The sequence below is a fragment of the Homalodisca vitripennis genome, unplaced genomic scaffold (assembly GCF_021130785.1).
Source record: "Homalodisca vitripennis isolate AUS2020 unplaced genomic scaffold, UT_GWSS_2.1 ScUCBcl_4186;HRSCAF=10214, whole genome shotgun sequence".
Lineage (NCBI taxonomy): Eukaryota > Metazoa > Arthropoda > Insecta > Hemiptera > Cicadellidae > Homalodisca > Homalodisca vitripennis.
In genome coordinates this window covers 29,212-44,360 of record NW_025780306.1, presented here as the reverse complement: position 1 = coordinate 44,360, position 15,149 = coordinate 29,212, and the positions used below count along the sequence as shown (strand labels likewise).

At 31.7% G+C, this 15,149-nt stretch overlaps 1 protein-coding gene across 1 annotated transcript; it reads left to right on the top strand.

Annotated features, from left to right (window-relative positions):
• Window positions 1–3,878: 3,878 nt before the first annotated feature.
• Window positions 3,879–10,377, top strand: LOC124372848 (oxidoreductase-like domain-containing protein 1). Its single transcript, XM_046831256.1, has 2 exons — window positions 3,879–3,939; window positions 9,848–10,377. The coding sequence occupies exon 2, from the start codon at window positions 9,867–9,869 to the stop codon at window positions 10,197–10,199; it is 333 nt and encodes a 110-aa protein (XP_046687212.1). The 5' UTR covers window positions 3,879–3,939; window positions 9,848–9,866; the 3' UTR covers window positions 10,200–10,377.
• Window positions 10,378–15,149: the final 4,772 nt, after the last annotated feature.

Sequence of the window (15,149 nt, the reverse complement as noted above, 5' to 3'; positions counted from 1 at the left end):
AAGAGTATGACTGAAACTAAAGAGAGCAAGAAAATGAGTTTGAAGGTGTTGTTAAAGAAGCTGAAACGCTAGCCAGGGGATGGAATATTGAGTCTTCTCTGCCGACTAAACGATGTAAAAAAGTAAAAAAACTTTTTTGACGAACTGACCAACGATGTTTGAATTTTCTAATCCATTGCAAGAATTCAAAGTTAAAAGTATTTTACAGGAGCTTGGATATAGTTATTGCTCAAATCTCCAGACGTTTTGAGAGCATGGTCAGGATTAACGATCAGTTCATCTTTTTAACTCCAAAGTACCTCACAGAGAAAAGTGATGATGAACTAATTTTTTCAGCCAGGAAGTTTTGTGAGAAGTATGAGGAAAGATGTTTCACACGGGTTGGAGACACAAATAGTGTGTTTCAGAAAACATTGTTTCGGATGAAATAAAAACAAGAGGATTGAAAAAAGTTAAGGATTTAGCCTCATATTTAATGATAGAAAACGTGACTTTGTCAAGCAGCCTTCCTGATGTCTGCACAGCGATGATGATGTTCTTGACTCTCCCAGTTACGTCAGCGTCAGCGGAAAGGTTCGTAATCACCAAAATATCATAAAAACCCGTACTAACTAAAATTAATTTTTGTGTTAAGAAGAGTTATTATACCCTTTAATTATATACTTGTATTATAACCTGAAAATGGCATATATGTTAACAACATAGTTTTTTAATCTTATATAAATTTTCAGGTCATTTTCTAAACTCAAGCTCATAAAGAATTATTTGAGAAACACTATGACCAATACCAGGCTGAGCGCTTTGGGAGTCTTGAGCATAGAAACATGAACGGGCTCGTAGGATCAACTTGAAGATGTTAGCTGAAAAATATTTCAGTTTTAAGAAGAGGAGAGGGTTTAAATAAATGGAAATAATTAACATGTCTACAATTTTTTCTATTTTTATTTTAATGTTTGAGATAGTTTCATTAATAAATAATTATGATGAATAATTCATTTTAAAGTTTTCTTTTCCTTTTTGATCTTTTTACAAAATGTATAAAAATAAACATTGCACAGCACGGGACTATCAACTATTTACACAAATTTAAAGCCACTCTTAAAAAGTAAAGGTTTGTTTTCTATTACAATTTACCGTAAGTAGAGTGAACATCATGAGAATAAAGGTATAGACCAGGGGAAGTAGGCTATTAATTATAACGATGCGTGTAGGTCAGTAGGAGGAAGGGGGGGGGGGTGTTAGGAGCCGACAGGAGGGGCGCATTTCAGTACGCTGCGGGGGGGCGCGACTCTGTCTAGTTACGCCACTGGCTTTGAACATACAATATATTATATAATTATAGAAATTAATATCAGGAGTCAAAGTTTTAAATTGTTGCAAGTCATCAAAATAAAATCCTGCCACTGCCAGTCTCAAGGTTAGGTTAGCCTACCTATAGTAACATAGGTCGTTTTATCTATGGTAATATTTACAATTACTTAATAAAACAATAACTTACAACAGTATCATACAAGAGTACATGCCCTGAATATCTTGGAAACAAATGTACAAACCCCTTAATCCAGCTATAACATTTGTACTATTTGTAAACTACATTAAAACCAATACTATTAAATACAGAGATTTTGAAAATAGGTTATAAATATGTATTATGTAAAGTTGAAGGCAAAAACAAATAGTAATTTTAAATAACACAGGTGGGAAGTAAATTCACAAGTTCAAAACTACACTTTACACTTATTTCATTTCTGGCGCCTTTTTGTGAACCAATAAAGCTATAATTGTTAACATACTCATATTATTTACTGGATCCATAGACTTGTACATTATAGGGCAATTTCTCTATGTTCCAGTATTCAAGAAAGAACATTTTCAAAATATTGAAACAACAGATACAACTTTAATAATTTGAGAATTTACTAGACTAAAGTCTCATTATGCATTGTTTTTTATACAAATATGTTTTACTATTTAAAATTTAGGTGGTCCCAGACCCCTAGCGTTGCTCTTTCCCATGTACCAATTTTGTTTTGAAATTTTGCGGGTATCTTCGTTTGGCCAATAGTAAATATAATATGTACATTTTACACACCGACTCTCCCTCGTTAAAGTGGGTACCTACCATGACCACTTTTTATAAAAAGTTGCCCAATGTTGACCAAGTATCTCTAGAAAATGTTTATTAATGCCTATTTTATAGGAAAACCACCAAACAAACGCTTTTCACCCCCCACCAATTTACTTTTAGGTGGTCAGAATATCCCATTAAACAACGTGACAAGGGGTGTTGGGGTCCAAGAACTTCTACTAGTTTATTTTTAGAGGGGTTAAAACTTCTTGCCAGACAACATGAAAAGGGATGAGTGCAAAGAGTTCGTTATGACCTTCTTCATTATCGACTTTTTGGAGCTGAACACAACATTTGTATTGAACCAATCCTTCCCACCATAGCAACGTTATGAGTAGAAAAACTAGCGCGCTTCGCCGTGCATTGGGGTCGTGTCTAACACATTGTAGTGCACTCAATAATTGTGCACCTTATGAGACAGTGGAGAACAACACTTTATTTAGATTACACTCGATTTTGTAGTCTTATGTGTCTTTGACGTCGAAACGATTTTGTATTGAAGGTGAAATGAAGTTAAACTTAACATTCGTATAGTACAAACTACTCAGAGGATTGCTGCTAATGCCCCCTGGAAACTAAACCTTTCCCTGAAGCAGACATACGTCTTTCACGTACGAGGACGCCCTATAATAATGACGCCCCCGTAGTATTAGGAGCTATAATGCCAGAACTTAATCAGAGTTGAAACTACATTCCCAGAGTATAGTTCCAGTTATTGGAAATGACAAGACTCCTCAACGAATTTAGTGCCAGTGTTGTGCATGTATACACTCTGAATAATGCTCCCTCGTGAATATAGGGAAATGTTCGTTTTACCAGAAATTGTCACTACACTCCTTTGCTGTTTATGATTATGAAAACCTAACAGCATTTTGGTGAATGATTTATGAGGTATTTTTCAATAATGTATTAATTCCAATTGATGAATGCAATGCCAAATACCGGATCCTGTTCCAAATTATTAACACGCGCTCGTATTTATTTCAGCAATGGCACGCATTGCGGCAATTTGGTCACATCTTGTTAGATTATAAGGAATAATCATATAATATTATTCCTTTTTTATATTTTCAAGCATTGTTTGATATATAACCTTAATTTTGTAAATTTTATCCCAAAACATGCAACATCGTACGAATCGCGGTACGCATCGTTAGGAACTTACTGCATCTATCTACAATTTTTTGTATTAATGTGAGGATATTTTACTTTCTTGAAACAAACGAAATATGTTGAAAATAAGATGCGCACAACAAAAGATTTCTGAACCATACTATATACAATAGTATTTAATTTAAAAAGGAATTACTCAACACCACGCATATGAACAAATTACTAATGGGGAAAATACGACAACACACGCGTTAGCAAATTGATCACAATCAGGATAGTATTTGACTTTAAGAAGGAACTGCACGCTACTGGTGAGAGTTTACTCGATGTAATATATTTAATAGTTTTATGTACTATATTTATAATCTTTGCTTCTTTTCGTTTGCCGCTAGACAGCGCACAATCACGTTTCAAGTAGGACAGATTTTAGCATTGGATTGGATGCAACATTTTCTCAAAGACTGATGACAATCATTTTCTCATCAGTCACTGATTCGTTGATAGTTAATCTATAACATCTGGAAAGTGATTAAGAGAGGGAATCTGAAACACCTAATTTTCTTCAGGTGATGAAAAAACAAAACGGCCGTCAAATATGAAATGTTTGAAATAACCAAAATCTTGTCAGTGTATTCCTATTATTTTATTTTACCGATTGACTTAGTATGAAATACATCATTTATATTGCATTAATTTTTGTAAGTAAGATTATCAGATAAGTATAGTTCTTATTTTAGAAATCTTCAGAGAATATATATAATGTATGGACGTATGCCCTTTAAAGTTTTTCAGTTTTTCATAAAATATGCATAGGTTAAAATTATGATTTAATGTGCTACACTTGTTATATGCACATAGTTTAATGTCGACATATAAAAGAGTAACCAAACTATATTATGAAAATCAGAGGTGATTGTTTACTTTAGTATATTTTTCACATCACAATATTTTTGTTTTATCAATAGGAGAAAATGCTTAAGTATTAAAATAAAAGCTGCAGTATAGTAAGTGGTCACCACCACAATCGAACCAGGGTACCAAATTAAAATGAGAACAAGAGTATAATAAGCAACCACCAACACAATTAGATGATAATTATCGATTTTAAATTTCATTACTATCAAATACGACATTTGACCTTTAGCTGGACTGACTAGTCATTAGACTAGTGACGTCATTACCAGCTGTTACTAGTATCATCAACAGCTGTTGTTATTTTCTTTATGTAGGAGAAGGTTAGTAACAACGACAAGAACAATGGCGATGAACATAGAAAAAAGTATTAACTTTTGTGATGTTGTTTGATGATTAAGTTTGATGGTACTCCAATTATCCCCTCCATAGATCGTTATCACCTAGACCCAGAAACCCTTATTCCCTAGATTGATGCACTGTTTGGGATATGTTTGGGTTATTTGTTCACACACACACACAAAAATTAACATATACAGTACACTTCCGTAATTTCAAATGAAAAATTTCCCCTGTTAACTACAGGTCTGTGCAAGGGAAAGAATCCACATAGTGTATCAGATTTTTCTTGAATTAAATTTTCTGTAGTATGGCTTTCATTAAAATTTACAGAAGGTTGGTTTAAGATTGTACAAAGTACATTATTATGAATACAGAGTATATATATATATATATATATATATATATATATATAGGTATATTTATTTTAGGCACCACTTATCCACCATATTTTACTGTTAAATGGATAAAAACACAATCACAACAAAACCACTAAACCAATACAATAGAAACAAATCTCATATAAACAATATTTCCAAATGTTATGTTAGCAGGCTTCTACATAATTTATTAGTACCACGAAACGAATCAGTGGTTCTGCAGCATCACCCGATGTTGAGGCAACCACGGACCCACCCTTAGCTTATACTCTGCAACACTTCCGACCTTAGCCTATATGTGCTCTGGTAGATTTTTATAAAGCACATGAGTTTTTTAAAGAGTTAAATTTTTCTAAATATCTGATATTTAAACTGTATTCAATATCTAGTTGTACAGTAGTGGTGAAGTGCTATAAAGATATATTCTATGTATTTATGTATATGCAGTAAAAGAGATTTTATTAACAGTTGCCTTACACTTAAAACAGGAACTCATGAAATAAAGATTGCCTTACACTTCAAACAGGAACTCGTGAAAATAAAGATTAGAAGGATATCTGAGGCTTCTAAATATTATCCTTATTACACCTCTCTGTGTGACTGCAAGCTTTCTAGTATAGCAGATGACACTCCTCTCCACATGAGAGTACCATACTGCAGAACTAACTGCACGTGGGCAAAATAAACTGACCTACAGTGATCCCAGTCAATACCCCACTAAGCTGATTAAAAGCAAATAACAAATTAATAATTAAAAATTTCAAACCTATTATCAGTTGTTGTGCAATCATAGATCGCAACCGCTTACAACTTAACTTCTTTCCGTAAATGAATTCTTACTACTATAATAAATTAATAAAAGTGGTTTTAGATCATTATAGCTAATGTGGCTAATATAAACACTATCCAAATCAGATATCAATTTTAATTGGCTGCAACAATAATAGGTACTCTGAAGGTTCTTTCCTGACCTCAAATCATGTCAGATTATCAAACTTTGCAGATGTCAGATCACGCTGGACGATCTGGGATGTGATTTGAGGTCGGGAAAGAACCCATCAGAAATGTCCCTGGTCATCAGTGTGGGCTTCTATGGTGCCTTTTGCCCCTCAATTCTAAAGAAAAAAAAAGACCATTCCTTGAGATAGTACCCACAATTTTCAAGTTCATATCACGTTAGCACTCTAATGTCAATGAGTATTGCATTGAATCAAATAAGGTAAACCCTGCCCTGGACACAGAAAAAAAGGGCAGTAAGAAGAGAATATTTAATTACCGAGCATCCAGAGCCCATAAATGTATTGAAAACGCTTTTTGGATTTAAGTTCAGTTTTAAGAATTTTAAGGAAACTTAAGCTTCTGGGTCCTGACAATGCCACAAATGTAGCTAGTGTCTGTAGTTGTATTTTTAACTTTTTGCATTGATGCAAGTCTTCCTCAAGAGTGTATGCTCCCCATGGAGCAGTGGACAAGTTGTTACTTACTGGATGGAAATATTGTCCCTGAGGCACGAAGAATGGAGCAGGAGGAACTTGCATCATTTTACACTCTTCCTCAACTAGGGTGAAGATTAAGTGAATATGCGCTAGCCATTATGGAAGAGTATCATAATTTCTTTGTATCAGAAATGGAAGTATTCCATAGCAAAATAAGTATAACTAAAACCAATACTTATAAACACATTTTCTATGTTTATCTCAATATTTTATGTATTTCAAGCAATTTTAGTTATGTTTTATTGTATATTTGCATTTAATTATATTTGTATTCTCATATGTACTGTATGTTTCTCACATTTTTTTTTATCACTGAACAATTCTTTCTAAGTTTAAGTTTTACACAAATTAAAGTGCTTAACTGAATTACGAACAAAAATAAAAGTTCACTACCCCCATTTCTTCTGGCTTCAAAAAATGTCTGTCATGGCATCTACACTGAACGGACACCAAAAGTTTATCAGTGAACAATAAAATGTTTGCTAACAGTTCGACGTCCAGGTGGACGTACCCTTAAATTTGAAGAAAATTAACCATATTCAAAGGCTTACCCAGTCTGTAGTAAAACTATTGCTATGTGTGCAGTTTCTACAATTAGTTCAAGTTTCTACTACTGCAAAAAGTTTCTAAACTATGCCAGATAAAGTATCAAAAACTTGTAAATCTTTCATTTAATTCATTACATATTTTGATGTTTTATCTAGCAGAGTTTATAGGTTTATCATAAAACTGAATCATAGATGGATTGATGAAGTAAGTGTAGCATCTATATTAAGAGGAAAATCGCATCACTACCATAAATTTCACATCTATAATGTGTAGAAATATCAAGTATTTAGTTAATGTTAATCAGTAACTTTCTATAAATAGAATCAGGGAGTATAGTTAGGTAAGTTTTGAGTCAATAGTTCTGCTGCATTTGATATGGTGATGGTGTGGATTTATATTTTAAATAATTGTTTTGTTGTGATAATTTTATAAGGCATGAAATGACATTCTTTGTCAAAATCCTCTGTCCATTCTATTATTTAATATTGTATTTCTGATGTCAATGACATTTTAGTTGTTGGTCAAACTAAATATGGCTCCCAAGTGATTTCTTTTGAAGTTACAGGTATCCAAGTTACAAGTGTCTACAACAATCATTCTCTCATTTGGTTTATCACAACTCCACCGAGAACGGACGTTCAACTTCAGTCTCAAATTTCACAATAATAGTTAATTGCAGCAAATAACTAAAATGTGTTTTTTACTTTTCTTATGAATAATTGTCAAAACAGTATTTTTTAATTTCAACATGTTTTCCCCTCTGAAAAGCAATCCTCAATAGAGGAATCACAGATGTTTATTCCAAAATCAAATTTGTCATAAAAATACCCCTATATAGTAACTTTGAAAACTTACCAACTTTATTTTCATTATTTAGGCCGTTGTAATAAATATTATTTCTTGAGGCCAGCTTTGGAGATTAGTAACTCCTACAAAAAAGAGATATTTATAGATCCATAAGAAGGAAAAGTCTCTTATTTTAATTGTACAATGTAAGAGGGATTTTCTTAGGTTTTGAAACACCTTTTATAAATTGTTATTAATAAATTGTAAAATGCACCCACCTGTTAGTTTCTGTTGTAGGTATCACAGATCCTTGTTAATATGTTCCTGTAAGTTCGTTTTAAACTGCAAACGTGATTGGCAGCATATCAGTATAGTTTTATAGTATTCGTACATAATGGGAATAAACGTTACACTAGTGATGTCTCACATGTTACGTAACTGGTGAGATAATCAATCTACTACTCTTTTCTTAATTAATAGAAATCTATATGTATGTACTATATATATAATATATGTACCATATATATATAATATGTACTATATATATAATATATGTACCATATATATATATATATATATATATATATAAAATATATGTACTATATATATACACTATATACACACATAAAAAGTGATTATAACATCCCTGTTAATCAATGAAATTTAATAGGTCTGTACCCCCTGCTAATTTTTAAATGATTTTAGGTAGAATAATGAAACTTTAATTAATTTTGGTAGTTTCTATTTTTAATATATTTACTATTTTGAGAGAATGCCTTAAGAAAAGAGAAGCACTCCAATTCAAATTTTCAGAAAGCACACCCACCTCTCCATCTGTAAGTCATATACATAAAAAAGGTATTTTTTACACAAACCAGACTATATTCATTTCCTAAATGTGGGGCGTTTGACATTAAACAGAAATATCTATAAAACATGATTATTGTATTATGTTATGTGTTTACTTATTTTACAAATTATGGATAAAATAATGTTTAAAAAGGAAAATGTTTGAAAATTAAACAGAAACATTTAAATTGTGTTAATTTGTTGGTAGCATAAATATTTTCATTACTGGCTATATGGTGTTTTTTTTACAACTGGCCATTTTTACAAATTTTTATATTGTATGCTTTTGCTAAGGAAACATAATAAAGAAACTGGATATATATATACAGGGTGAACCAGACCACTGGGGTCACTGATTGTAGCAGTATAAAAAATAGAGATAGAAACTGTTTCAACTGAACCCTCCTATTTGTACCCAAAGAATTTGATAAAATTACTTTGAACTCCCCAAAAAATTTGTAAGGGTCATTTTTGGGGTATGGGGGTTGTTTTGGGAATTTTTTTAATATAAAAGTGGGTTGTATGGTACTTTATTTTAAAAGGTCTTGATGGTATGGTAACTGCAAATTTTAAATACAAAAATGTTTAGTTATTTTTTAATTTGATGTTAAAGCACACCATACAGTTGTATTTAATATTTTTTAGTTATAAACATTGTTTCATTTTCCAAATGTAAATCATTTCTAAATGTCAAACCTTTTTGGGAACTGAAACTATCTTAGTTATTTTTTGGAAGGATAGGCTCTCAACTATAATTTTGGGTTACATTTGGAGTTTCATGAGTAATAAAGTAACAATAACAAACCTGATAAAGCTGTGTTTTAATATTTTTAACAGTGTACATTTACGGCAAGATACATTGAAAACGTGTTTTTAAGAGACCTCTAAATGAGATACCACATGCCTTATCTTTGCATTTAAATTTCTAAAAACAACGCCCTATCCTCCAAAAATGCCCCTTACAGATTCTTTGGAGGGTTCAAAATAAATTTTACAGAATTCTTTGGCTACAAAATAGGGGATTCAGTTGAAATGGAGTTTCTATCTTTACTTTTTATAATGCTTCAATCAGTGGTCCAGTATCTAATTCAAGTACTAAATATTCTTAATTTCATGTGTATATTGTTAAAAATACATGTTTAATTTTTTTTAATGGCAGAAATGCCCGGTACATTAAAAATTGAAATGGCATAGATGTAACAAAGTATTTTTTTTTTAGTAAAATATTCTGTACATTTATCGATACCGAAAGAAGAAAAGAAAGTGGCAAATAAATTGTTTTCTTTCTGTTTAAGTGTTGCGTCGTAACAAACAATGAACTGCCCTCTGTTGAAAGTCTATGGGCCAAATCGAATTCTTCGAAGCACAACTCCTCTCTGCCGAATGACCTATAGTTCTAATGATACAACTCAAAGCCCACCAACCAGTCATACCACACAGATACCAGAGGAACCGACCACCTGCTGCATGTCTGGTTGTGCCAACTGTGTCTGGATTGAATACGCCAACCAATTATGCAAAATATTTGATGATGGAGGTGAAAAATCCAAAGAAATTGTATTATCCAAAGTTACTGATCCTAATATGAGGGCTTTCTTGCTCATGGAATTAAAAGCCTTGGAGAAATCAACAAGCAAGACCAGTTAGTGATACATTAATAGATAGTTATGTTGTGATCTTTGTTTACTGCCTTGGTTTTAATCAATAGGTTGTAAAATGTGTACCTGACAGTTATATAAGTAATTTAGTTACTTTCTTTAGTAATGTTACCTTGTGATACTTTTAAGTAACTACTTTTTTCTTTTTTTTTAAAGGAGAGGCCGATCCCCCTTTTAAGCCTTATTCTGTCCATCCTCATGGGCCACTGGCCTGTGCGAGGATCTTTTCAAACGGAATAAGGGGGAGAGTCAATATCGATTAACGGAATAAGGGGGAGAGTCAATATCGATTGTACTGATAAAAAAGTGCTTCAGTCACAGACAGGATCTGAACCTGCGCTATCTCCAACTCAGACCCAAAGTCCAATGTCTTAGTCCGCTTGGCCATTGGCACTCCCAATACCACTTAATCTGAGCTTGAATATGAAGATGCCAGCAATAATTAAAATTCATCCTTATTTTATTATGTTAGTTCTTTAACTGAATGTTTGAAGTTATCAGAAGGATTTATTTTAGTAAGAAATTTTCTTACACTCTTCATGCAAATTTATTACACCCTTAAATGTGCATGCCTTTTTGACAAAATATATGGCAAATATTTTACGTATTTTTACAATGCACTGTATGTAATGGGTTTCACTCATGTCATAATCATAATCACATTAAAAATCAAGTCAAAGTATTTAATACTTCTACGAAATTTTAAAACAATTAAGAGAAGCATACCATTTAGTATTTCATTTTTTTATATGTACCTATTTATTATTTTTGCTTAATTATCTATTTCTTAATCGTTTAAGTTTAATAGTAGCCTACATACTGTAACAAAGTTTGTTTACAATATGTTCACCTTTTTATTATTGTTTAAAAAAATTGAAATGTAAATGTTTAGCTGCAGTCCACCTTTCTCTTACATCTGTTGCAGACTTTACTCATGAAATCTGGAGTCATGTTTGTCTAAAAGTATAAAAAAATAGTTGGCAATGAAGAACAAAGAAGCTCAAAACGGGCTCTGTACTGTTTCAACATCATACACACCTAGTCTACAAAATATAGTGCAATCTAGGAGAACAGATATTCTCATTGTCTCATCAGTGCACAATTCACCTCAGATTTCAGATGCTGCACATAAGAGGAACGTAAATTGGAGCTAAACTCAATATTCACATTATTGAATCAACCCTTCCCGGCATAGCTGCATTATGTGTAAAATTTTAAATATATTTCATATAGATTGAACGCATGAAGTCATAAACAAAAGTTGTTTACCAAATAATATACTACTATTTGGTCAGAAAGTGAAGAGTTGGGGGGATACTAGCATTATTTTGCATGATTATAGCCCAGTTCAGTGCATATGACATTTTTGTTGGAAAGATTGATTAGTTCAGCAATACTGGTTAATAAAACGAATAATGCATTGAAAACTTCTCCGGTAGGAATGTACATGCGTTTTATATGACAAAACTTGAGTTGCAGTAGTAACTCATAATCCTTTAAAAAAATTTATCTTTTATAGCCATGCGTTTATATTATTAATTTTTACTTTATCAGCATGTGGTGATTTACAAGTTAATTAATTTTTTTATAAATTACTAAACAATTTGAAAGAGGAAAGAAGATAAAACTTTAATAAACAATAATTGCAGTACACATAACTGGTTTACTCTTACATTCTAAATGAGGGAATCTGTACATAATGTTAATAAAACATTGCATGGTCAATTTAAACTATGCCACAAGTATAATTTCTTGTTGGTAATAGAAACATTGCAGTGTATTACAAGCATGCAAATAAGCTGAATATACAAAACTATTTTCCACTTTTGTTGAGCTATATGTGAAGGAAAGTGATATTAACAGTTAATTTTAATCATTATAATCTAACTATGCCTCTCAGTAAAACCCCTTTTTGTTTAATTTCAAGTTTACAAAAACAGAAGGACAAGGATCATTAAAAATATTGATTATACCTGTTGATGAGTATTGGGAAGTGACCCCAAAAGAGTGTAGGCATGCTGACTGACATGTCATAGTCGACTTTTCGTGTAAAATTTGAGGTGCTTGTATCATTCTATCCATAGAAGTTGCAACTATTCTTGGTACGTGAAAATTGTAAGCAAGCACCTGTTACTGAATGGTGCCAATTTCTAGGGACATTTCAATGGACTGTATGACTTCCTATTTTCACAGGGTTTTCTCCTGAATTTATTCATAAAAAGTAATTTTTATCATACGAAAAAAGGATACTAATTGGGACTTTCTTGGTAAAATTGTTGATATTAACAGTTATTATGTATTAAATAAAAACTAAATTTAAGAAATAGCAAAAATTGGACGACTTCATTTCCTTAACCTTTTAGGGTCAGACAATATCTGGTAGGTACACTCCATTGCGTCAGTTTTCAGTGGTGCCAGCACACCTGCACTCAATACACTACAGACTTTCAAAGATAAATCTCAGTGTGTGAAATAAACATAATTTGCTTAGGCAGTATATTTAATAGGACTTCACAATATATTTAGTAGGCAAGTGTAGGAGGAATAGATGAGCTTACTTATCCGTCCTTCTATACCTTCTACCTAAAACAGATCTATATATGCATGAATATACAATATTATTTATTGGTACAGTACTTAATTTCTTTATAAATATTAGTTGTATTCTTTTGATGTTAATTTAGTTGTTAGTTTGTGTGGTGAATGATTTTGAGCAAATACCCACGTTAAACTATTAAATTTGTTTACTGCTTTATAAACTAATAGTATATTCTATTAACAATTATTTGTTACAGTACAACACAAACTATCAAAAGTATTAAGAAATCTGAAAGTGTTGTAATTTAGTAATAAATTATAAGTTATAGCTACAGTCAAAAAAATATATATTAATTTAATTACATAATTAGATTCCAATATTCATATTTGAAATTTGTTAGAAAATACATAAATTAGTTTTAAATTTAAACAGTATTAGTATATTTAAAAATATTGATAAAAGTATTTTTCCTTTATTCTAATGTTCTTTTACCAAGAAGTCTTGTAGTTCGGAAGATAATATATATTTTCATATTTATTCTAATGAAGTTTTATTTTACCACAAGATCCATAAAACTAAAGGGTAGTAAATGGAAGCATTTCAAAATGAGTTACTTTGTTTTTTTTGTTTTTTTTTTTTTTTTTAAGTTTACTTTTGACGAAAAAATATAAAAATGGGATTCCCAGATAGTCAACAGGATAGATAGTTATAAATCTGTCAGGAACGAATCCTTCTGGAGTTTCACATTTCATACTATATAATAGTGTTGATAGCTGAGAGTAACAAGTTGTGGAACTGCTCACAATATTGCATACTGTGCCGCTTGAACTGTGTGTACAAGTAATAAAAGATTGTTAGACCAAAAATTACATATTAGCGATACTCATTAACTACAATATGACAAATTTATCAATTATTCATCTGATCACTTCCAGTAAGAGAGCATTGATGAACTCATGCAAACAGATCCACTTTGCCTCAGCAAACAAGAAGACTTTGACAACAGCTGAAAAGAGCCAGCTCAGTTTTAAAATCCACATGACAGCAAGCCATAAATCAAATAAACCTTCAACTTTATACTTATTACCTGCTATAAGACTACAATAATGCTGGAACTGCATATAGACAAACACAATATATTCCAGGAGCAGAAAAAAGATGGGTCTAAGTGACAAGAGCATCATCAAAGGTCACTGTATCCCATGAAAAAGGATAAACTATGTTTGCAAGGCACTAGTAATTCTGATAGAAGAGGGTGTGATGGTTGGCCAACATATATATGCTGATAATCTTCCATCACAATAAAAGGGGAATTTTTACAGTCACATATTTACCTATTCAACTTCTGTACATATTCATACTCTCAATAATTCAACAAATTATTTAACACTGAACAATTAGTTTGAAAGACTGTGAGAAAAATTCAGAATTGTTTCCTCCCTAGCTGTACATCGTTTTAACTCAGTCCTTCCTAGATTCTGCTGCACATCAGTTTGAGGACAGAGTTGATCTTGATGCATTGTGCGTAGTTCTAACACTGGTGATATAGCAGTCTCCCAGACGTAATGTAGTAGTTGCGTTACAAAACATAGTGGTCTAACAGACTTTTTTAGTAACCGTTTTGTTATTTTTCAAATGATAATGGTGTAATTTTCTATTTTATTTATTACTGATATATATTTATTGAGATTATTTTAATGTTTGTGTCATGGATGCGAAGCCAGGATTATGAAATGTACCTACTAACACAAGAAGAATTAATCGGCCTCCAGCGAGACATTTTCTACAAGCTACATCTCAAGGATTTGATCGAGATTTGGAAATTGTTAGTGGAGGAAACACTGCAAGAAGAGTTACTTCAAAAAATATATAGAATACTTCTATAGATAACTTATCGATAAAACCTCAAATGACTGCAGATTATAATAGAACAAAGGGTGGCGTTGATTTGGTTGACCAAATGTGTTCAAACTACACAACACTAAGAAGAACCCAAAGTGACAATCTTCTTCGCCAAGATAAATATTTCTGATAGTTCAAATTCATATGTACTCTAGAGTTCGTGCTGGAATACTCCGGAACATAACTCCAGCAACAGAAACTAAAATTAATTAAAATATAGAGAAATATAAGAAATGCACTTATGAAAATTCAATTCTTTACTTTAGTCTAAACTCTTCAGAGATAAGTTGTTACCTAGTCGGAAAGGCATTTAACTGTTTGCAGTTCTCGAGTTTATTTTAATTTGAGCTTAACATTTACTTTCTAAATATTTTGTTTTATTTACTTATTCATGGAATGCATATGAACAAAACATGTTCTAGTGTTTATATAAAACACTTAAAAAATACAAACTGTTAGTAAAATATTATTTAAAATTAATGTTTTTTTACTTTGGTT